The 23,768-nt window shown below is 44.6% G+C and overlaps 1 protein-coding gene across 1 annotated transcript in view; it reads right to left on the bottom strand.

The window, feature by feature from the left end:
- Positions 1-265: 265 nt before the first annotated feature.
- LOC147621360 (uncharacterized) overlaps positions 266-23,768 on the bottom strand; it is a 61,809-nt gene continuing 38,306 nt past the window's right edge. The window contains exons 4-5 of the mRNA XM_086824097.1: positions 1,155-1,471; positions 266-1,046 (exon numbers count right to left, since the gene is read on the bottom strand). Of these exons, the coding sequence (XP_086680223.1) occupies positions 568-1,046; positions 1,155-1,471 (796 nt within the window). The 3' untranslated portion in view covers positions 266-567. The remainder of the gene's footprint in view (positions 1,047-1,154; positions 1,472-23,768) is intronic.

Raw genomic sequence — 23,768 nt, 5'->3', positions numbered from 1 at the left:
CTGGCATGATACTAATGCTTGATACAACAATTCCAAACATTACTGTAGATATGTAGCCACATTTTCTCATGGACAATGTACCTGAAATCTGGCATGCAGGAGCAGGCCAGCAACTCCAGACAGGCTGAGGCAGATGCAACAGGCTTAGTGTGCTAAGGTGGCGAAGACTCCACGTTATATATTACTTAGAAAACTTCAATGGTAGAAAGCAACAATTTGAACCAAAACCGCAAAAAAGAGAACTCATGCACTTCCACAAAAATGGTGAAGAAACATAGAAATGACATCCTTCAAATACCATATTTGAATGTTCAATGTCAGCGATACGTTTTGCTGAAAGAATGGTCAACTATTTTGATTTGTGTGTAATGTAAACCGTTCCACAATGGTCCTTGCAATGTAGCATGGAAACATAAGCCACAGACATAAGCGACCTGCAATACCTTGCAACAGTATGAGCTGTTCCTGCACATGGTATTTTTACCATGTGCTATGAATGTGATAAAATCCAATCAAGTCAAAAGTGCAGTAATGATCTTTTCATGAATGGAAGTGTCACTGAGTGCTCTAACTCTGAGAAGCCAGACCAGACCCTCTGCCATGGCGTTCCATGACTCGCCGGGTGGCAAGTGCTGCAGCTTCACTTGCTCGTAAACGACCCTCGGCCATAAGGGCAGCAAATTCACGTGTTATCTCTTCCTGCACACGCACCCTTGCTTCCCCTAGCTTGTCAGGTACAGTACTACGACTGGAGTCACCTTCAGTTTTCTCAGGCTTCTTTTCTGACGCTACATGAGTGGAAGCCACAGGTGTCGAGGCACCCACAGCCACATTTGCAGACCCTGTTCCTTTCAAAGGGAGCTTTTGGCTAGCACCATCTGTGGCAATAGCATTGGCATTGGCATTGGCATTGGCAGGAGAGGAGGGCACATCTGAAAAGGTTGAGATTTGATTGGAGTTCAGCAGATGAGCTGCACCAGCATGTGTTGGTACTTGGGGAACACCACCGTACCTAAGGATAGTCTCAAATTGCTGTATCATGGGCACTGTTCACAGTATTTATTTCTCAAAATATGTTCAAAATTCCCCAAGAGAATTATATAATAGAAACTTAAAAAGACTTCAACACAATACCAAAAATGAAAAACACTTACTGATTAGGGCACCCATAGGACTGCTCATGACTTCTTCCGGAAGCTTCAGTATGAAATCAGGAATACTGACTCCCAACAAAAACTGCGAGACTTCATCACTGAAATTATTACAGTTGTGCTGTAAGAGACTGTATGTTTGTGCCGTATATCTTGGACTAATGTCTTGTAAATAATCCTCGAACACTTCTTTAGGAACCTCTGTAAAACCCAGCTCTACAACTTTGAAGGGTTTTCCGTATGGTGTTTGGCCTTCAGGACAGCTTTGAATACCTCCTCCAAAATAATACTCGTTCCCAAACACCACTATCCCTGTATGCCTACAGAGAACAAGGACCAAGAACACGTCTCAGACTTCAGTACCACAAAGGGTGGCAAGGTTGCAAGCACAAGCCCACATAGCCTCATGCACATTAAGATGGTGATGCTCAACATATGCATCGTATGCATGGACTTGCATGTGTATTATTGTTATACTTGGATTTATGATTATGATGCTAAACATGTGCATTGTATGCATGGTGTCGCCAGCTTGACCCCTTGCTTCTTCGTTTAATGAAGTACAAGCTTGGAAGATAAGAGATTGTCCAATCAAAAGCGCAAAAGCATTAAGCATGCTTGCCTAGAAATGACTTGCATGAGAAAAACTTGTTTTTTAGTGTGGACATTGCCCGGATACAGGGGACACCGGATGCTAATGCTTGAGCCTTTTGAGGCCTATGATGTGATTTTGCAAGTGGTAAGTATAAAGTCCAACCATGTTATTTATTATGAAGGCTTTATGGATGGATGATGTGCACATGGTAGGTACACACCACATGTCACCAGCCAGACATAATCCCCCTGATCAATGGCTATCAGTGCACTCATAGAGAGTTGGACTCAGACCATCGAGAGTTGAACTGGGAGGCACATAGGGGCTTGGTTCACATGCCGAAGTCCAAAATATTTCAAGTACAAGCTTTTGAGAATGGGAGATTGACCAAAGCATGTGCTTTGCCTTCTTTTATGTTTGACTGATGCATGGAAATGAGGTGTGAACTGTTTTTACTGCTTGTGAAGCATCCGATAGGGGTCCAAGGACACCCACGGTGGTCCATGGGCATGTATCCCTGGATTGCCTAAATCTCATAAGCTTTTGTGTGTGTGAATAGGTGGTACGTATGATAGAACCTTCATTTTATATCTTAGCATGTTTTTGTGTTAGCATTTAATTTGCAGATTCACACACAACCCACCTTCATCCGTGCCAAGGGCCAGAAGTGAGCACGTCAGTGATATGCAGATCATGCAGATGATGTGAGAGCTTTATGGCCTGCCCGTGGATAGCGGCAGACACCAACTCTGTGCTCCAATCTGTCCCCGGCGCTGCACTCAGCGGGAAGGAGAAGACCATCACGCCACTCTCTGGAGTGGAAGGTCTAGAGTGATGCAAAACCACATAGATACGAATGGGGGCCACCATCTCCTTCAAAATACCAGCTCCCTCGATTGGGAGGCATCGGCAGAACTAGTCTGGCTGGCCGACCGGTGGCGGGAGTGCCTGGGCGAGGGGGCTGCGGGCCGACCGGGGGGTTGGGGGGGGGGGGGGGGGGGTCCCCATCGGGGAGTGCTGAGATAAGTGCTCGTAACGGTTCTCTAGCAAAACCGTATCCTCCCATGGCCTGCCAGACTGGTGCGCGTGGCGGCGTCGCTCTGCTCTGGAGGTCCGACCTTGGACCAGCAGTCTGCCACTCTCCTGCACACCAGGATCTCCTGAGGCTGGGCCCTGGTGCTCTGGCGCCTGTTTTCCCATCTATATGAGGGCCTCCATAGCCATGTTTGGACTCCCATAAGAAGAAGCGCCCCAACTCCATTAGCTGCCACTGCTGTACCACAGCACCGCCAAGCCCTGGTGCTGCTCTGCCAGGTGCCACCCCTCTGCTGCCAGCTGATCCGCCCTACCGTGAGTCCTTTTTTCGCCATGTTCAGCCCATCTGCGCCCTGCTGGCAACCCTCCACCACAGCTCCACCCTGTTTCTCAGCCAGCTCACCCTGTTGCCACCCTAAGTGACACTGCAGAGAACCTGCAGCTGCCCTGTGCACCACTGTGCAAAACAGTCCGCCACCCTGTTCCTCATGGCCACATCACAAGCATCTGCCAGCATGGGATCTCTCTTGCACCAGATTGGCAGTTTTCCGCTTCGGTGGTGCATAAGTGAGGGGATATTTGACATGCTTGGATATATATTGATAGACATCCCGTCTCATCTTTGGCCAATACAATGATTGCTCAAGTTTCTCCAAGGTACTGTTGATACCACGATGCCCTCAAACGACAGAATCATGAGCATCAAGGAGAAGTGCATGTTGCTTTTCCCTGAGAATGCAGAGCCAATTCTTGTAAAATACCCAGCCATCATGAATGGTGTAGTGACCTGGTTCTGACTGCAGGGCCAATCTAAATTGAGTCGCAAATTCCAACGAATCCTTGTATTGTGCCTTCATACTGTTGAGATCTTTTCCCTGTATTTCAAGCACAGTGGACTCCTGCAAATTTTGAATTGTGCCTTTTCGACTAAGAGCATCGACAACGGGGTTATTTGAGGCAGAGATGTATTCAATCATACCTCCAAACTGTTGGAAGATCTGACTCCATCCAGCTTGTCTGTCACTCCATTGGGCACTAGGCATGGTCTGTAACCATTTCAGTGCGGCCTCGTGATTTGTCTTAACGGTAAACTCTCTCCCCTAAAGGAAGTGTTTCCAATGTTTAAGTGTTGTGATCACTCCCAATAACTCTTTGTCGTAAAAAGAATAATTCGTTTTTGCATCATTTAATTTCTGGCTATAATAAGCCACTGGGCGTCTTTCCTGCTGGAGGACAGCTCCTATGACTAGATTGCTAGCATCGGTGATTAACTCGAAAGGATCATCCCAGGAAGCCAATTTGAGAACCAGAGACTCAAAGGCCACTTTTTTCATTGCATGAAATGCCTGGAGTGCTTTGCTCGTTAATGGAAACCTTCTATCGACGCGTCTTCACTCCTTAAGCAGCTCTGTAAGAGGTGCTGCAAGGTCGGAAAATTTGTCCATAAGGGTATTGTATGCTTGGCAGAGACCCATAAAAGAGCGGATCTCTTGCGCATTCTTGGGAACATCCCATTCGAGAATTGCCCTTTTCTTTTCAAGGTCAAGGCTATTGATAACATATCCCAGGTAATGGATTTCTTCTAATCCAAATTTGCCCTTCTTTGCATTAATGTAGACTATGGAGGCAGAGGCTTTGGCGGCTTGCGTAGCCTGCCACTTGGTACGATCTTTCTCACCATGCTCCACAGTGTGGCAAAAGAAACATGTGTCCTTCACCTTATACCGTGTTTGCTCTTGTGGTTGGAGATATCCACCAGTGTTGCCCTCCTTGGCCTTTTCCTCAGGTGTTTTCTTAGGCACGAAGTTTTTATCCTTCTTGCCTCCTAAAGTGCTATGGGGTTCTTTCTTATTATCTTTGCTATTATGAGCCCCCTTCCCCCATGAGATGATGACTGTTGAGTTATAGATGATTGTTGTTGCGGTTTGGAGCTAGTCTAGGGTTGCTTGGGCTTACCTCCGTTCAGCATCATTTTCTAATTTTGAGCAAGAGTGAGAACCTTGTCATAAGACTATGGCTCGAAATTACGTATAGTAAACCTAATGTTAGTATCCAGACCTCTAATGAATTGTTTCAATTTATCCTCCTCGGATATACCTAACTGTTGTGCTTGTTGGGTTTTATGCTGTGTATGCACCCAGAGGAGTGCTAGTGATCATCAGTAGGTTACTGGGGCACTTTTTACTTCAGTTAGTGGAGGTTTTTTCCCCCAGTTTAGTTCAGTTTCACTTATATGCAGTTTATAAGTGTTTTGGTCCACCCGGCACATTTATGGCCGGACATGTGAACACTTATCTTTTAGGGTCACTATCATGTGGCTATTGTACTTCACTTTTTGATCATTGAAGCATACTAAAGTCGTGTTCACTCCTCTCTTGGTTTCCACGCCTGATTATCTTCTGTAAACCCTAACCCTAACACCCAATCCCTTCAATTGGTATCAGAGCATTGAAGCTCTGCATTGCCCTGCCCGTACACTTGTTGCTGCTGCCCGTACAGCATATGTACATCCAGTCAAGCGCCGGCTTCAGCATCTGCTGCCCGTACATTCAGTACTGCACGTCGCCTTCAGTCGGGTACTGCAACAGCCATCGCAGTACAGTCAAGCGCAGCCACCTTCACCTGTGCGCCGTCAGGTAACCTCTGCGCCTGCTGCCCGTACCTGGTCGCCTTCAGTCGGGTACTGCAAGTCGTCGCCTACAACTACTATACTGCGCAGCCTTACACCTGTGCGCCGCCTACTGTACCTGCTTCGAATGATTGCGCCTGTCATCGCCTGTACCTGAAATGTACTTCTGAACCTGTAGCGCACGCGTATACTGTACCTGCTTCGAAGACTGCACCTCTGTACAAACCTGCGCAGGACAGTACTGTGGAACTCGTTACCTTGCTCCGTACAGTGCACAGTACAGTACACGACTGCAATAGTACAGTCAAAGTACATGCACAGTACAGCACCTCGACTGAGTTGCTGAGTACCTGCACAATACAGAAGTGGTAAGCATTACATATTTTGAATACTGGGCATTTTTATTTTCTCTGTGAAAATATACAGGCACAACAGGCAGATTTTCTAGCAAGGAAATATACAGGTTTTTTTGCACAGTTTGGGTGCAGCAAATTTGGGCATTTTTGGGGCATTTTGGCATTGTGTACGCCATTTGTTGCTCTACTCAGTCATTGGTGCATTGAGCTGCACATTCAGAGGATTGAGAGTGCAGGCAGATTTGGGTGAACTGTATTCAGTGGAGTACAGTTATTATCAGGGTTTCTGCTATTGGGTTTTTTGGTAAACAGGTACAACATTGTGCGTAAAGCATAATGGCAAATCAACAGCAAAGTGATGTATTCACATATTTGTCTAAGGAAGACAAATTGGATGGCACGAACTACTCCTTGTGGAGTTTTATGCTGAAAAATGTGCTTGTGGCAAAAGGTCTTTGGGATTTTGTTAGTGGTGATGAACCACGTCCAGGTCCATTGGCTCCAAAGACTCCTCCCCAAGGGGGTGCTCGTGGACGAGGACAACAGGTACAGGCTCCAGGACAGCCATTGCCTGTTCAGAGAACAAATGCTCAAAAGACATGGGATGCCAGGGATGCACAAGCTTTGTCACTCATTGCATTGTCAGTTCAGAGGTCCATTATACCTCATATTCGTTCAGCTGGCTCTTCACAGAATGCATGGGTGACTTTGGAGCAGATGTATGCTGCTCGTAATGAGGCTAGGATCTCATTTTTGAAAAGAGAGCTGGAAAATCAGAAGATGAATGAAGGAGATGATATGTCTAGCCACTTAAACAAGCTGCAGGATTTGAGAGAGCAACTCATCAATGTGGATGAGATTATTCCTGAGACACAGCTTGTGTCCACCATCTTGCACTCTTTGCCAAGATCTTACTTGGCTTTCCATACCTCTTTGAACCTCAGCATGAGGAATGCTGTTGAACCCCTCAAGTATCAGGAACTTGTTGCTCTCTTACTACAAGAGGAGCAAATGAGGAAGAATATGAATATGAACACAAATGCTGAACAAGCATTTACTACAGGTCAAAAGGGGAAAGGAAAATCTCAGCCAAAGAGTGCAAATCAAAATTCAGGTGATGGTGGTTCTTCACAGGATACCAAGAAAAGTGATGGACAGCCCAAGAAGAAGGGCAAATGTCATTACTGTAAGAAGCCAGGTCACTACATCACTGAATGTGGGAAGACGATTGCCAAAGAGAAGGCAAAGGAAGCTGGGATGTCTGTTAATGATGCTTCTAAAGCTCCTCCAGAGACTGCTTCTTTTGTTGAGGACAGGGATTACTGTTTTTATACATGCAGCTATGATGCCTCTTGGCCTTCACAGGCACTCAGTTTGACAGAGCATGCATGTACTTGGTATTTTGATAGTGGTGCCTCAAAGCATATCACATCTCGTAGGGATTTGTTTAGTCATGTTGGCCCTGCCCCTGTTGGCAAAACTGTTCAGTGTGCCAACAATGCTTCATATCCAGTTCGTGGCATTGGGGAGATTCAGCTCACAGCCATTGATGGCTCCATTCTCCGCCTTACAGATGCCTTATATGTACCAGGGATAAAGAAGAATTTGTTGTCCATTTCTTCTTTAGCACATTGTGGAATGCAAGTCCACTTTGATGATGATAAATGCATGGTCAGAGACAAAGCTAATGCCTTGACCTTGATGCTTACTGGTACACTATGTCATGGACTTTATCAGTTGGATGCATTTCAGCCAGTGGATCAGTCTGCTTATCATGCATTCACTCTTACTCCAGCTATGGTTGATGCGGAGTTATGGCATGCTCGCATGGGGCATGTAAATTTTGGTAGTCTTATGCTTATGCAGCGACATAATATGTTTACAGATCTACCTCTCATGGAGAAGCCTCCAGATCACATTTGTGAAGGATGTATTTTGGGAAAGATGCACAGGTTTTCCTTCCCACGTGATCAGGCTCTAAGAGCAACTGCAAAGTTGCAACTTATACACAGTGATCTTTGTGGTCCCATGCAAACGAAGTCATTAGGTGGTTGCTTCTATTTTGCAACATTTATTGATGACTTCTCTCGTATATGCTGGGTCTATCCTTTGACACAGAAATCACAGGTATATGATGCATTTTTGGCCTTTGTAGCACTTGCTGAGACAGAGTCAGGATGCAAGGTAAAGACTCTCCGTTCTGACCGAGGGGGGGAATATATGTCACATATGCTGAATTCTTTTCTTGGGAGTAGAGGTATAAAACATAAGTATACTACTCCTTACACTCCACAGCAGAATGGGGTTGCAGAAAGGAAGAATCGGTCACTCATGGAGATGGCCAGATGTATGCTAAAGGCAAAAAGACTACCACATATCTTTTGGGTGGAAGCAGTAATGTGTGCTTGTCATATTTTGAATCGATGTCCCACAAAGGCATTGGTTTCTATTACTCCTTTTGAGGCTTGGCATGGCCGCAAGCCTTCTGTATCGCATGTTCGTATCTTTGGGTGTCTTGCATATGCACACATACCCAAAGAGTTGAGGAGGAAGCTGGATGATAAAGCCACAAAATGCATTTTTGTTGGGTATAGCCGTGAGAGCAAGGGCTACAGGTTATATGACCCACTATCCAGGAAGATATTCATCAGTCGGGATGTGATTTTTGATGAAAAATCAGAAATATCCATGGCTGGTTATGAGGCAAATCAGGCTGAAAATGATGTGTTTGAAGGTCTATTACCCATGGAGTTTCATTCCACAGTTGGTGATCCAACTCATGAGGGTACTGGACAGCCAGCAAATAATGTAGGTGGTGCAGAAATTCAGCAGCCAAATGAGCCAGAAGCTGAACCAAATATGGGACAGCAGGCACCACAGGTCAGACATATACCTAGATGGTATTTGAGGACATTACAGGACAGCCATTTAGAGGGTCCTCTTGCTGGTCGTACTCGTAGGGAAACAAGGACCAATGAGCATGCACACATCATGGATTTGAATCTGGTTATGGCAGCCAGTTTACAGGATGATGATGAGCCTGATTCATTTGTGGATGCACGAGATAATGTGCATTGAAACAAAGCCATGCAGGATGAGATTGATTCTATTAAAAAGAATCAAACATGGGATTTGGTTGATCTGCCCAAAGGCAAGAAAGCCATTGGTACTAAATGGGTCTATAAGTTGAAAAGACATGCACATGGATCCATTGACAGGTACAAAGCTCGTCTAGTTGCAAAGGGCTATTCACAGAAGAAGGGCATTGATTATGAGGAGACATTTGCTCCTACATCCCGTATGTCGACACTTAGGTGTGTCATTGCATTGGCTGCACATCGTGGTTGGGTTGTTCACCAGTTAGACATAAAGACTGCATTCCTACATGGGGACCTCGAGGAGGAAGTTTATGTATTTCAGCCCATGGGATTTGCAGAACATGGTCATGAGGGGAAAGTATGCAGGCTGAAAAAGGCCTTGTATGGTTTGAAACAAGCTCCACGAGCTTGGTATGCAAAAATAGATGCTTTTCTACTCACTCAGGGATTTGTGAACAGTCCATCAGCGGCCACTCTGTATGTAAAGAAAGAAGAGACAGATCTGCTGGTCATCAGTCTTTATGTGGATGATCTCTTGCTCATGGGATCGAATGATGACAAAATTGCAGCTTTTAAGGAGATACTGCAACAGACATTTGACATGTCTGACTTGGGCCTTGTACATTACTATTTGGGCATACAGTTTGTGCAGGATAACAGAGGCATTGGGTTGTTGCAATCACGCTATGTTGCTAAACTTCTGGAGAAGTTTAAATTTCAGGATTGCAAGCCTATTAGTACTCCTATGGAGCCTGGGATGAAACTGTCACTACAAGATGACAGTGTTTCCTTTGATGCCACTACATATGCTCAGGCTGTTGGGTGCCTCATTTACTTGTGTAATACAAGGCCAGATATTCAGTATGCAGTCTCTCAGTTGAGCAGATTCATGCACAGCCCACGGTTGTCACATTGGCAAGCTGTGAAGCGTGTATTCCGTTATTTGCAGGGTACCTTGTCTCTTGGGTTGCTTTATCGTGAGGGGGGTGACATGCAGTTACACGCTTACAGTGATTCAGATTGGGCTGGTGATTTTGATACCAGACATTCCACTAGTGGAAATTGTTTCTTTCTTGGCTCTTCATGCATTTCTTGGCTAAGCAAGAAACAGACCACAGTGGCCACTTCGTCTTGTGAGTCAGAGTACAGAGCAGCCTACACTACTACTGTTGAGTGTGTTTGGCTGCGTCGTCTCATGACTGATATGGATATTTCAGTGGAGGAGCCTACACCTATCTATACTGATAGTCAGAGTGCCATTGCTGTGGCCAGGAATCCTGTGTTTCATGCTCGCACGAAACACATTGAGATTCACTATCATTTTGTTCGGGAGAGACTCCAGGCAGGAGATATCAGTCTGATCTACTGTCCTACAGATCAGAATGTGGCAGACATCTTCACCAAGGCATTACCACGTCCGAAATTTGAAGCATTCCGCAATGCTTTGAATTTGTTTCCTTTTGGTGGATGATGTACAGTGATCACATATCACTCCAGGGGGGTTTGTTGGGTTTTATGCTGTGTATGCACCCAGAGGAGTGCTAGTGATCATCAGTAGGTTACTGGGGCACTTTTTACTTCAGTTAGTGGAGGTTTTTTCCCCCAGTTTAGTTCAGTTTCACTTATATGCAGTTTATAAGTGTTTTGGTCCACCCGGCACATTTATGGCCGGACATGTGAACACTTATCTTTTAGGGTCACTATCATGTGGCTATTGTACTTCACTTTTTGATCATTGAAGCATACTAAAGTCGTGTTCACTCCTCTCTTGGTTTCCACGCCTGATTGTCTTCTGTAAACTCTAACCCTAACACCCAATCCCTTCAGTGCTGACGTGATTACTTTATTAGAGTAAGCCAGCACGGGTGACCCATTTTGGGAGAGCTTGTAAAACTCATCCTCAAGGTTGGTTATGTACTGTGGAGGGAGAAACCTTTTCTTTAGGTCAGACAGAAAGGTGTCCCATACATACTGTGGAGCCCCTGTGAACGGGTCTACAAGTAGACTCGACCAATGCTGCCACCAAGTGACCGCTTCATCGGAAAGGTGAGGTGCCGCCAGGTGGGCTCGATCTTGTGGATCTAAAAGCTTAGCCAATGGAAAATATGTGGCAAATTGATGAAGGAATTGTAATAGTGCAGCATGATCACACTTACCATCATACTTATTGAAATTTGGTTGAGCTCATATGGCAGTGGTGGTTGCGGTGGTGGAGGAACTTGCTCCTTGGTTTGCCATTGTAGGGAGAAGAACAACACATGCGCCTTCATAGCGACTATCAACTACTGATTTTGGAGTTGCATAGCCTCACGGTCATCTCGAGTAGCTTGGTCTGCCCGCTTTTGGTCTTCTTTAACCCTGCGTTTAGCATCCTCGGTCCTTCGTTCATCCTCACGGTGAGCTTCTTTGACTTGTCATTCTTTGTGCTGTTGCTGCTCCATGAGAAGGAATAATTTTTCCAATTCTGATAGCTCTTTTGGCTTTTCTACTTTCTTCTTTGGCTTTTTCAATTGTTGCTTTGGCTTTTCAACCTCTTCTTTAGCTTTTTTTTCTTGTGCAACTTCTTCTTCTTTGGCTTCAATTTGTTGCCTTAGCAACCTGTTTTGTTCCAAGAGCAATTTGATGAAGTCTTCATTGCTTGGCGGAAGTGTTTTTGTAGGAGTTGTCTTCGTTGTAGAACTCTTCTTCAATATCTTACAAACTTGTAACTTGGTGACGATGTCTCTCCTGACATTGTGGAGGCTTGGGTGGTTTTTCCTCACTTTAGGGTAGCCAAGTTGGGTTGCAATTTGTAGCTTTGATACCAATAGGTTGATCGTCGTAATGTGCAACAAAGCCTTCTTTATACCCATGAGTATGTGCAATTCTACTTAGAGAGAGAATAGAAGAGAGAGAGAAAGCAGATAAGAGTTGACACAGTATTGGGTCCCAATTTACACACCGAAACCCCCCCCCCCCAATTTACACACAGTATTGGGTCCTATTTGCTAGCATTCAATGTTGCGCATGATATTAAATCTGCCAATTAATGTTGGCCGACTCAACATATGTTGGCCGATTGGTGCTAGGTGATGGCCGACTCGTGCTTGTGGGCCTCTAGTGCTGGCCAACTGTGATAGGGGGCACCTGTAGACTGTCGACTAGCTACCTATGCCCTCTATGGACAAAGTATTGCCCTTATGGGTTGGCCTAGCTATGGCTAGCCCATAAACCTATCAATGCATCTACATGCAACTACTACAAGACCTAAGCTAGGGAATTGACATTCTACATGCCCTAATTGATGAATTCTCCAAGTGGGTAAGAGGACTGACACATGCAGACTCTCTATGGCTGTGGAGACTGACCTACGTAGCTCGTGCCTGACAAGTCCCGGACTAGGGCTCACAATGGGGCCACGACATACGACAAAATATTCCTAAAAAGGTAAATCCTATTGATAAATGTTGCAATGATGAGAGCTAGTGTGTCACATAGCACTCCAGTGCAGGGTACCTGTGACAATTGCGAATCTTATGTGGACCGGCCACCACAGGCATAAACCAAATCAGTTGGTAAAAGGCCTTCGAAACATGGAACACATAAGTTGTGATTACGAGCACTTATGTGTATTATGTTTGATGTTTTAGAAAATAGAAAATGATGAGCAAAGGAGATACTTCGCATATATGGAAGTTAAGAGAACTATGAAATAATAATACCTTCTTGCTCTTTTGGTAAAGAACCAGTTGCAGCCAATTGTCACGTGCACCCATGCACTGTGGTACGTACACAATGACAAACCGGCTCATCAACAGTGCAAGAATCATGTACAGAAGTAGTACCTTTTAGGATATTTTGTCGTATGCCGTAACCCCTTTGTGAGCCCCAGTCCGGGACATGTCAGGCACGAGCTACATATGTCAGTCTCCCAGCCATAGAGGTCAGTGTCAGGTCAGTCCTCTTAACCCACTGTGGAGAATTCAGCCTTAACCCACTGTGGTGAATTCAGCAAGTGTTCATCATATAGGTGCACGTAGATGTCAGCCATGCAGTAGGATGCATGGTAAGCATTTATTTGCATTGCATATAGAAGGGGCCAGCCCCAAAAATGGGCTAGCCTTGCAAGGGGTGGCAAGCACCCCTAGCCATCCCAATAAGACTAGGCGGCAGGCCATACGGCCTTTATAGGCAGTCGGCCAGATCCATGATGGCCTAGAGAGCAGTCGGCCAGGGCCAAACTATTGTTGGCCAAGCCAATCGACCAGCAACCCAACCAGCCCAAGCAAGCCGACCAGCATTTAATGCTAGTCGTGGGCATTTTCTGCAAGCCGACAGGCTATTAAGGCAGCCAACTAGCATCCGGGCATCATATAAAAAGGCAATTCATGTTCAGTCCCATAAATCATCAGTTATAATCAGAGATAATCAAGCAAAGTCAAGCATGTATGCTTAGGCTCCAGCCTTTGCATAGCTACAGCCACTCTTGAAGAAGCTTAGTCTCTTTAGGTGTATTCAGTGCACCAACCCTCACTCTTGGGCCGCTGTATTCTCTCGAAGATCGCTTCACAATCGCCTACAGCTTATGCACAGTTCTACCCAACGTTTGGTCGCTTTATCCTTGCGTCTGGCGGTCAGTCAGTTTGTCCGCTCAGTCTTGTGGACACAGTTCAGCTTGTATACAGTTCTCCAAAAGAAGAAATAAAGCAAATACTCTTGCTTGCAGAGGGGAAGAGGGGGGGGGAAGAGGAGTGGGGGGGCCTTCAGTGGGTAATTTGGGAACCCATCTAGTGTCGTCTCTACTACATCTCTTTCAAATTCATGTATATTGTTTTAAAGGATAGCTAAAGACTCACTAAACACAGGTTTGAAGGAAGGCTTCGTTGTTTCACATGGTCCTAGCTCAACGCACGCTACATTGGTATCAGAGCTTGGGACGTGATTCAACCAAGCAACCTAGGGTGAGGGCATCTTGTGGATGGTAAAGCTGAGATCGGGAAAAACCACTCGCCCATCCACCATGGCATCAAGCTGCGAAGACATCACTAAAGAAGAAGAACCATTCGAAGAAACCCTCGGTTTGGGCCGGTGTATTCTCTCGAAGATCGCTTCACAATCGCCTACAGCTTATGCACAGTTCTACCCAGCGTTTGGTCGCTTTATCCTTGCGTCACGCGGTCAGTCAGTCAGTTTGTCCGCTCAGTCTTGTGGACACAGTTCAGCTTGTATACAGTTCTCCAGAAGAAGAAATAAAGCAAATACTCTTGCTTGCAAAGGGGAAGGGGAGGGGGGGGGGGGAGAGGAGTGGGGGGGCCTTCAGTGGGTAATTTGGGAACCCATCTAGTGTCGTCTCTCCTACATCTCTTTCAAATTCATGTATATTGTTTTAAAGGATAGCTAAAGACTCACTAAACACAGGTTTAAAGGAAGGCTTCGTTGTTTCACATGGTCCTAGCTCAACGCATGCTACATTGGTATCAGAGCTTGGGATGTGATTCAACCAAGCAACCTAGGGTGAGGGCATCTTGTGGATGGTAAAGCTGAGATCGGGAAAAACCACTCACCTATCCACCATGGCATTAAGCTGCGAAGACATCACTAAAGAAGAAGAACCATATGAAGAAACGCTTCTGCAAAAAGAAGACAAAGACAACTAGAAGCTATAGGAGCATATACGGCAACTCCAGATTCAACTCGAAAGAGTGCAAATGGAAAAGAATCTGGTAGAATTACATGCAACCTTGGCCCAGCAGGAGACACCTAAAGAACAAAGTTCCTCAATGGAACAATGGTGTCGATGGATAACTGAAAAAGAAGAGCGAGACCGTGAGGCAAGACTCGGTGAACAGCTAGTAGAGAAAGCCAAAAGCAAGGCCAAAGAGGAGTGATTGCGGGCGGAGCTCAAAGCGAAGGCGAACCACGAGCGATAGACCCGAGAAGACTTAAGGGACCAATTCCAACAGGCATTCCAAACTCTGGTAACTTCTTTCCACCTTTCTCAACCGTCCACAGTCCCAACCATAGCCTCAACAACAGTTATCCGTGCCTCACCGAACTTCACCAAGTACGACGGTAAGTGCGACAATTCGGTAGTGACTCAGTTTATTCACCAGTTTGTTGCCCACTTTACGCGTTCCAAGATCATAGAGACCCAAGACGAAGTCCATTTGGCAACTCCACACCTCATAGGTGATGAAGTCACTTGGTGGCAACATTGGTCCCATTTGCACACAGATCATAGCTATGGGAAATGGGAAAACGGAAACAGAGACGGAAATGGAAACAAAAACGGCAATTTTGAGGATGGAGGCAACGGAAACGCCACGTCATCCCAAGTTATCCTAAGAGGGGGGTATGGAGAAAGTCTATAGTATATATACTACACTGTACATTTATGAATCGTGATTTGTAACTTCACAAATTTAAACTTTAAAGTTGCATGAGAAATCAAAGCATTTAGAAGTTAGAACTTGGCACAATCACAAAATAAGCTAAATCCATCACTCAATCAAGAGTCAAGACCAAGTCCTTAGTGACTAGCCATTACAAGAAAGAGTAAAATCAAATGTCAAAGGAAGCTACTCTCTAGAGTCTAGACTCTAGATTCTAGAGTCCTGAGTCATGACTCCTCAAGACTCTTCTATGCTATAGAAATAGCCTTCTGCCTCCTCAACTACATCACCAATGATGGAGCCCGTGTCTATCTCCGATTTATGAAAACCAATGTATTTATCAGACATGTACACATGCTGCATCTTTGTTAGCAAACGCAAGTTTGCATTAACAAAGACGAGCTCATCCGCTTTCTTGCTCCCAAGGCGATTCCTCTTCTTTGAGTGTATGTGACCAAAGGTACTCCATAAACGCTCCAAAGCTGATGAAGAGTACACCTGCCCCAAAATACGAATGGCCAGGTGTTGAAGCTCTGGCGTTTCTGCACACCAGTCTTCCCACCAAATGACAGCACCAACATGAAACCTACAACATGACAATTTGAAAAACCACAATTACACTTCAAACATGAAATAAAGATTCATATGACATAGATTTAAATAAAGGTTTAAAATTCAGCTTTCAACCTGTCATGTTGTGCGTCACTGCATCCAAACATTCCCTCTTTATTGCGATAGTTTGCAAGCGGATCCTTTGTCATATGCACAGTGTGTATCTACCGTGTGCTACACACACACAAGACTAGCTTCAGGTTTGGGAAAGCTTGGAGCTAGGCAGGCCGATTGACGAGATGAGTTAGGAATAGACTAACAGGCGAGCACCCAAGTGTGGACGAGCGGGCACCCAAGTGTGGACGCCCGATGACCGGCCAAGAGCCTATAAAAGGGTGGCCAAGGTTAGTCATTAGTGATACAGAGTCTCGCATGTCTTTGTGAGAGCTCTATGGTCAGGAGCCTGGATCTAGTGCAAACGTGCACCTGCTAAAGGTATAAGTTCGAGAAGCTTGCTGTTTTTTCAGATTTCAGCATGTTATATTTGCATCGCTGGAACCCGTGTTAGGGGTTTTTGGAATTGTAAAGGGTCAATTAGTTGCTTGAGAAGAGCTTTTTGATCGGAAAGGAGAGAAGCAAGAAACTGCTGTGATTCAGCAAGTGAAAGAGAAAAGCAAGGATCAAGTTGGCTGTGTGAAGAGCATGAGAAAGAGAGAGATGAGGCGAAGAGATTCGTGTAGCTGGCTGAGCATGTTTGGCGGCTGTGTAACCTGCGCAGACCATAGGATCTCCACGAATCAGTCGACGGCGAGTAGGTGAGAAGTTTCGCTTCGAATCGGCGATCGCCGTACTGCAGAAAAAAAGCGGAAAGCGTACATCAAATGGTTGATGTGTGGCGGGCAGCCGTCGTATGCTTTTTGACGTTTTTAGCCTTGCGTTTTTTAGGCCTTATGCTTTCTGTTTTTTAAAACGAAACCATCGTTTTTTTTTACACGTTCATGTGGGTTTTAAATAAACGAAAGCAATATTTTTATAAAAAAAACTCTATAAGCGTGTGTTGCTTTAGAACAAAGCATGTAGATTTTTTTTTTACTTCTATGTGACTTGTTTTCTCTAGCTTATGTGTTTTTTTTTTAGTTTTCTTTTTTACCTAGCTTTATGGGTATTTTTTCTTTTTCTTTTTTTTTTTAAGCCCTCAAGCATGGTTTTTTTTTTTACACAAAAGCAAAGCTTTAAAGCTACACATGCATTTTGGGAAGGCCTATAAAATACGCCTCAAGTGGGCTTCTTGCCACACTCCTCCTCGTACTCTCTAGCACTCTTCCTTGTTCAAAGCCAAGCTTTTCTCTCATCTTGCCCTCTTCAAGATGTCAACCCAAGAATCCGAGTTGGAGCCCTTTCTCGAACGTGAAGACCTGCCGGCTACGGAAGCCACCGATGCCGATCTTTTCGACGATTATGTGTCAAAATCACATTTCCAAGAGTTTAAAGTTGCTCTCGAAGCTTCTTCCTCGGAACGTCAAGCACAAATCGCCGTGCAGATGCAAGCTTTACAGAACTCCATCTCTTTGTTGACCACTTCCCTATCTACTCTTTCGGGTATGGATACCTTGGCATCTGCTTTAGGCCCCAATATTACTCCGGAAGAGTTTGGGGCCGAGCAAAAGCAGCGTACCGAGGAGATAGTAGACACTTGGCTACATAAGTGGCAAGTCCATTTTCAGTTCCATCCATATGACGATGGAAAAAAGATCCAATTAGCAGCAGGTTTCCTCTCAGGCAAAGCTTTGCTTTGGTGGAAGGAACTCAACCCTAAATGTAACTCGCGGCGTGTGCCCGGGGGACTAGGGCCTTTGACACACTTGTTAATACCATCAATGCATATTAAAACATTTAAACATGGCAACATCCTTAACACATATCCATCATCACTCTGCATAAAACATAAAGCTGGACAAAACATCCACAAATGCTGAAAATGGAGCTTGCACGTGTGACACCGCATAGAGGCCGGAATGGGCCGACCCCCCCCCTTGGAGTATTTTATTACCCAAGGAGAATAATATCATGTAAAAGCTTTGAGGGCCTTACTCTCCCCACAGGAGATGCCGGATTATCCATATACAAATGCCATAACACAGCCCAACACGAGGCTACCAAGCCGCAACATAGGCTGTAGAAATGCCGAGCCAACAATATGATCCATATACCTCCGTGTGGGTACTGATTCTTCCCCCAAAAAAAACCATGGGTCTTCATGCAATAGAGCTGGTACAATAAGTACAACTCTCCATTCAGTCGGTACAACAAGTACAGTGGCAAGTACAGCAAGTACATTGGTTGATATAGCCAGTACAATGGGTGGTACAGCCAGTACAATGGCTGGTACAGCAAATACAGTGGTTGGTACAGTAAGTACGGTGGCTGGTACAGCTGGTACAATGGATGGTACAACAAGTACAACAAGTACAAGGACTAGTACAACCAGTACAGTGGTTGGTACAGCACGTACAAGGACTTGTACAGCAAGTACACTGGCTGGTACAGTCGATACAATGGGTGGTACAACAAGTACAAGGGCTGGTACAACCAGTATAGTGGCTAGTACAACCAATACAATGGGTGGTATAGCAAGTACAACAAGTACAAGGACTGGTATAGCCAGTACAATGGCTGGTACAACAGGTACAAGTGCTTGTACAGCCATTATAGTGGCTGGTACAACAAGTACAAGGACTAGTACAACAAGTACAATGGCTAGAAATCATAATAAATGATTAAATACCCTTGCCTTCAGTATTTCTTCGCGATGGAAGCCTCCAAAAACAGTCCTCAACACACGGTATTCTTCATGGGCAGCCTTCAAGAGAGAGAGGGAAAGAGAGTAGCCATGATTAGGGCAGCCTGTAACGGTGGTAGAGGCTAGTGTGCAACAAGAGAGCCTCCATTAATGAAGAGAGAGGGCTCCAATTTATAGATTTGGGCCTCCCATAAGCTAAAATGGCAAGAGAAGGCTACAATGACAAGTGGAGAGCCACACAATAGCTGAAGTGACAAGTGTGAGGCCACTTATCTCACTTTGATCCACTTTCTAACAAGTGTCAGGCCACTTGTCTCACTTTGATCCACTTTCTTGCCACATGTCCCAATCTAAGAGATGGGTCCTTCCATAAACTTTATCTCTAAAAATATCCCAACTGGTAGACATTCTATCATAGGCACTTTGCCAACTCTTGGTATCTGCTCAATTCCAGATGTAATGACGCGAACAAAATTTCCATCGGAGTCAGGCCAAAAATAGCAACTCTCCTAAATTTTAGGAGTGTGGTCCTTTGTATTCTAGGATAATCCCCCATTCCCAAAGCTTGTACTTTCCAAATATTCAGACATCCTCGAGTCCACCAGACCCCTTTCATACTGGGAAATGTCCAAGCTAGTGACATCTAAACCAACGACTTGGGCACAGTTCGAAGACATCTTCAAGAAAGAATTCCTCAAGAAAGAGAATGACTGATGTTGTTGCCCAATTTACTACTTTGACCATGACCTCGCAGAACCTCACTTATGAGGTCTATCTCCAGAAATTTAGGGACTTGCAGATGAAAGCTACGAAGATGGATTCCACAACTCTTTTGGGTTTCTTCGTAGCCGGTTTACCCGACTCATACCGTTTACAGGTTAAAAACAACAAATGCAAAACTTTGGACGAAGCCATTCATTCCGCTCGTATCTATGATGATACAATGGTCTCTTCCAAGTCTAAACCCGTTATCGAGCAGGAGAACAAGCACAAAAGGAAGTTCTCCGCACCGATGACTAGCACAACAGAAGGAAAATCTTCGGACCAACCTTCGAAGAATTCAACTTCGACCCCAGCGAAGAAAAAACGTCTCCTCAAAGCTTTGAAGCTCAAGAAGGAGGGACGTTGCTTCATCTGCGAAGAAAAAGGACATATGCGTAACGAGCGTCCGAAGCAAAAGGGTGTAAAGACCAACTTAGGACCCAAGCCAAAGACAGCTAACCAGTTGTCTTCGACAGGTACGTCAATTACTGTACTTTCTCGCCCTAGTACATGTTCTGATTGTCTGTTCAACTCTAAAGTTTTTGGCTTGCATGATTGTCAGGTGCATCCGTTCATCCCAATGCTCATAGACATGTATATTCTCATTGGCAAATATATGGGTAGATTTAGGGGCAGATTTAGAGCAGATTTTGCAGCCCTACAAGCTCCCGGAAGTGCCCAAGACATAGCCCAATGGTTGGGACACCTTTTGGGCATAGTTTGGACACAAAATATGACTGTTTGGACAATGTTTTGTGGGAAAATAGGCAAAACCGACTAGATTACGAATTCATTCCTTTTTCCTATAAATAGGATCATTAGGCATTCATTAGAATCATCATTCAAAGATCAAGAGGATCCATTTGTCAAAGTCTGCAAGGCAGCAAGGACACAATGGTGGATCAACAGGAGCTTCTCTTGTTCGATTGCAAGTAGAGGGTTGCAAGGATCTTTGGTATGCATCATGAAGCTGTGAATCAGCAAGATCATTGTATATATAACATGTTTTGGCAACATACAGTAGATTAGGTCTCTCTCTCCCTCTCTTTTGTGTCTTTGCTAAACATAGGATTAGCGTTATCTTCTTTGCTTAGCGTTAATCATAAACACGCTTCCGCAACGCATGTTACATTAGTATCAGCGCTTAGGTCATCCTAGGACAGCTCTTAGCTTATATTTGGAAATGCTGAATTAGGGTTTCTGAAATTAGGGTTTCGGTTTTAGAGTTTACGAGCAAGATTAGGGTTTGCGTTTTTGCGTTAAATCTGCGTTTTTGCATCAACTTTTTGCTCATTTTCAGCATAGTATAGTGCTAGAAAGTCTAGTTTTCAGCCTAGCATGATCCTAGGGAGTTTAGTAGAGTTAGGGTTTTTGGGCTGATTACAACAACAAAAACAGCAAAATAATATCATGAGTTCAGAGACAATGGACGATGACTTTCTCACGACTTTGCAGAGTCGTCGGAGACAGGAAGATGAACGATACAAAAGGGAACAAGAACGCTATGCTCAGTATGAACAAATCATCGTTGGGGCCAGGTTTAGGAAACAACTCATAGAAGAGCTTTAAGAAGAGATGGGTCAAGACCCACTTCTATACGAGCAAAGATGGACACAACTCAAGGAGACGTGGGCACAATTCATGGCAGCATCAACAAAGGCCAAGAAGGAATCACCTAGGGTTGTAAAGCAGCCCATGACCAAGAGCGTTTACCCAACGAAAAGAGAGCTTCTAAGACAAGAGTTCTCGGGAGACGTGATCACAGAAAGAGGTGTTTCCGAGGAGGTGCCATTACCCGGGATGCACATGCCAGAACCAGAACCAAAGCCAAAGCTAGAGCTAGAAGCCAAACCAAAACCAAAACCACAGCTCGCGCAAGTGGATCTTTCCAAATCCTATTTGGAGGAGGATGAGGTCAACCCGATAGTTCCCAAGGAGGTGGATCTCTCCAAATCCTATTTGGAGAAGGATGAGGTCATCTCGACAATTTTAGAGGAGTTTTCAGAAGATCTAAAGACCAAGCCAGAGAACTTGAAGACCAAGTTAGAGAGCTTGGGGATTGAGCCGATGGATATGAAGTGCAATCTTCAATTGGACCAGAAGGAAAACGGAGCAAAGGTGTATGGATTACCCCAGTGCTCCAAGCTTAGCAAAAGGGGATGTCATGTGCATCCGTTCATCCCAATGCTCATAGACATGTATATTCTCATTAGCAAATATATGGGTAGATTTAGGGGCAGATTTAGAGCAGATTTTGCAGCCCTACAAGCTCCCGGAAGTGCCCAAGACATAACCCAATGGTTGGGACACCTTTTGGGCATAGTTTGGACACAAAATATGACTGTTTGGACAATGTTTTGTGGGAAAAATACGCAAAACCGACTTGATTACGAATTCATTCCTTTTTCCTATAAATACGATCATTAGGCATTCATTAGAATCATCATTCAAAGATCAAGAGGATCCATTTGTCAGAGTCTGCAAGGCAGCAAGGACACAGTGGTGGATCAACAGGAGCTTCTCTTGTTCGATTGCAATCAGAGGGTTGCAAGGATCTTTGGTATGCATCATGAAGCTGTGAATCAGCAAGATCATTGTATATATAGCATGTTTTGGCAATATACAGTAGATTAGGTCTCTCTCTCCCTCTCTTTTGTGTCTGTGCTAAACATAGGATTAGCGTTATCTTCTTTGCTTAGCGTTAATCATGAACACGCTTCTGCAACGCATGTTACATTGGTATCAGAGCTTAGGTCATCCTAGGACAGTTCTTAGCTTATATTTGGTGCATGCTGAATTAGGGTTTCTGAAATTAGGATTTCCGTTTTAGGGTTTACAAGCAAGATTATGGTTTGCGTTGTAGGGTTTACGAGCAAGATTAGGATTTGCGTTTTGCGTTAAATCTGCGTTTTTGCATCAACTTTTTGCTCATTTTCAACATAGTATAGTGCTAAAAAGTCTAGTTTTCAGCCTAGCATGATCCTAGGGAGTTTAGAAAGCATGTAGAACTCTAGAGTTAGGGTTTTTGGGCTGATTACAACAGAAAAAACAGCAAAATAATATCATGAGTTCAGAAACAATGGACGATGACTTTCTCACGACTTTGCAGAGTCGTCGGAGACAGGAAGATGAACGATACAAAAGGAAACAAGAACACTATGCTCAGTATGAACAAATCATCGTTGGGGCCAGGTTTAGGCAACAACTCATAGAAGAGCTTCAAGAAGAGATGCGTCAAGACCCACTTCTATACGAGCAAAGATGGACACAACTCAAGGAGACATGGGCAAAATTCATGGCAGCATCAACAAAGGCCAAGAAGGAATCACCTAGGGTTATAAAGCAGCCCATGACTGAGAGCGTTTACCCAACGAAAAGAGAGCTTCTAAGACAAGAGTTCTCGGGAGACGTGATCACAGAAAGAGGTGTTCCGAGGAGGTGCCATTACCTGGGATGCACATGCCAGAACCAGAACCAAAGCCAAAGCTAGAGCCAGAAGCCAAACCAAAACCAGAACCACAGCTCGCGCAAGTGGATCTTTCCAAATCCTATTTGGAGGAGGATGAGGTCAACCCGATAGTTCCCAAGGAGGTGGATCTCTCCAAATCCTATTTGGAGAAGGCTGAGGTCATCTCAACAATTTCAGAGGAGTATTCAGAAGATCTAAAGACCAAGCAAGAGAACTTGAAGACCAAGTTAGAGAGCTTGGGGATTGAGCCGATGGATATGAAGTGCAATCTTCAATTGGACCAGAAGGAAAACGGAGCAAAGGTGTATGGATTACCCCAGTGCTCCAAGCTTAGCAAAAGGGGATGTCATGTGCATCCGTTCATCCCAATGCTCATAGACATGTATATTCTCATTAGCAAATATATGGGTAGATTTAGGAGCAGATTTAGAGCAGATTTTGCAGCCCTACAAGCTCCCGGAAGTGCCCAAGACATAACCCAATGGTTGGGACACCTTTTGGGCATAGTTTGGACACAAAATATGACTGTTTGGACAATGTTTTGTGGGAAAAATAGGCAAAACCGACTTGATTACGAATTCATTCCTTTTTCCTATAAATACGATCATTAGGCATTCATTAGAATCATCATTCAAAGATCAAGAGGATCCATTTGTCAGAGTCTGCAAGGCAGCAAGGACACAGTGGTGGATCAACAGGAGCTTCTCTTGTTCGATTGCAAGTAGAGGGTTGCAAGGATCTTTGGTATGAATCATGAAGCTGTGAATCAGCAAGATCATTGTATATATAGCATGTTTTGGCAATATAAAGTAGATTGGGTCTCTCTCTCCCTCTCTTTTGTGTCTTTGCTAAACATAGGATTAGCGTTATCTGCTTTGCTTAGGCGTTAATCATGAACACGCTTCCGCAACGCATGTTACAATGATCTTCTCCGAGTTTATGGAGAAGTG

Source organism: Cibotium barometz, chromosome 30 (assembly GCF_041138505.1).
Source record: "Cibotium barometz isolate CiBa-2024 chromosome 30, ASM4113850v1, whole genome shotgun sequence".
NCBI lineage: Eukaryota > Viridiplantae > Streptophyta > Polypodiopsida > Cyatheales > Cibotiaceae > Cibotium > Cibotium barometz.
Note: the sequence above shows the minus strand (reverse complement) of the source record. Positions and strands in the feature narration are given on the sequence as shown.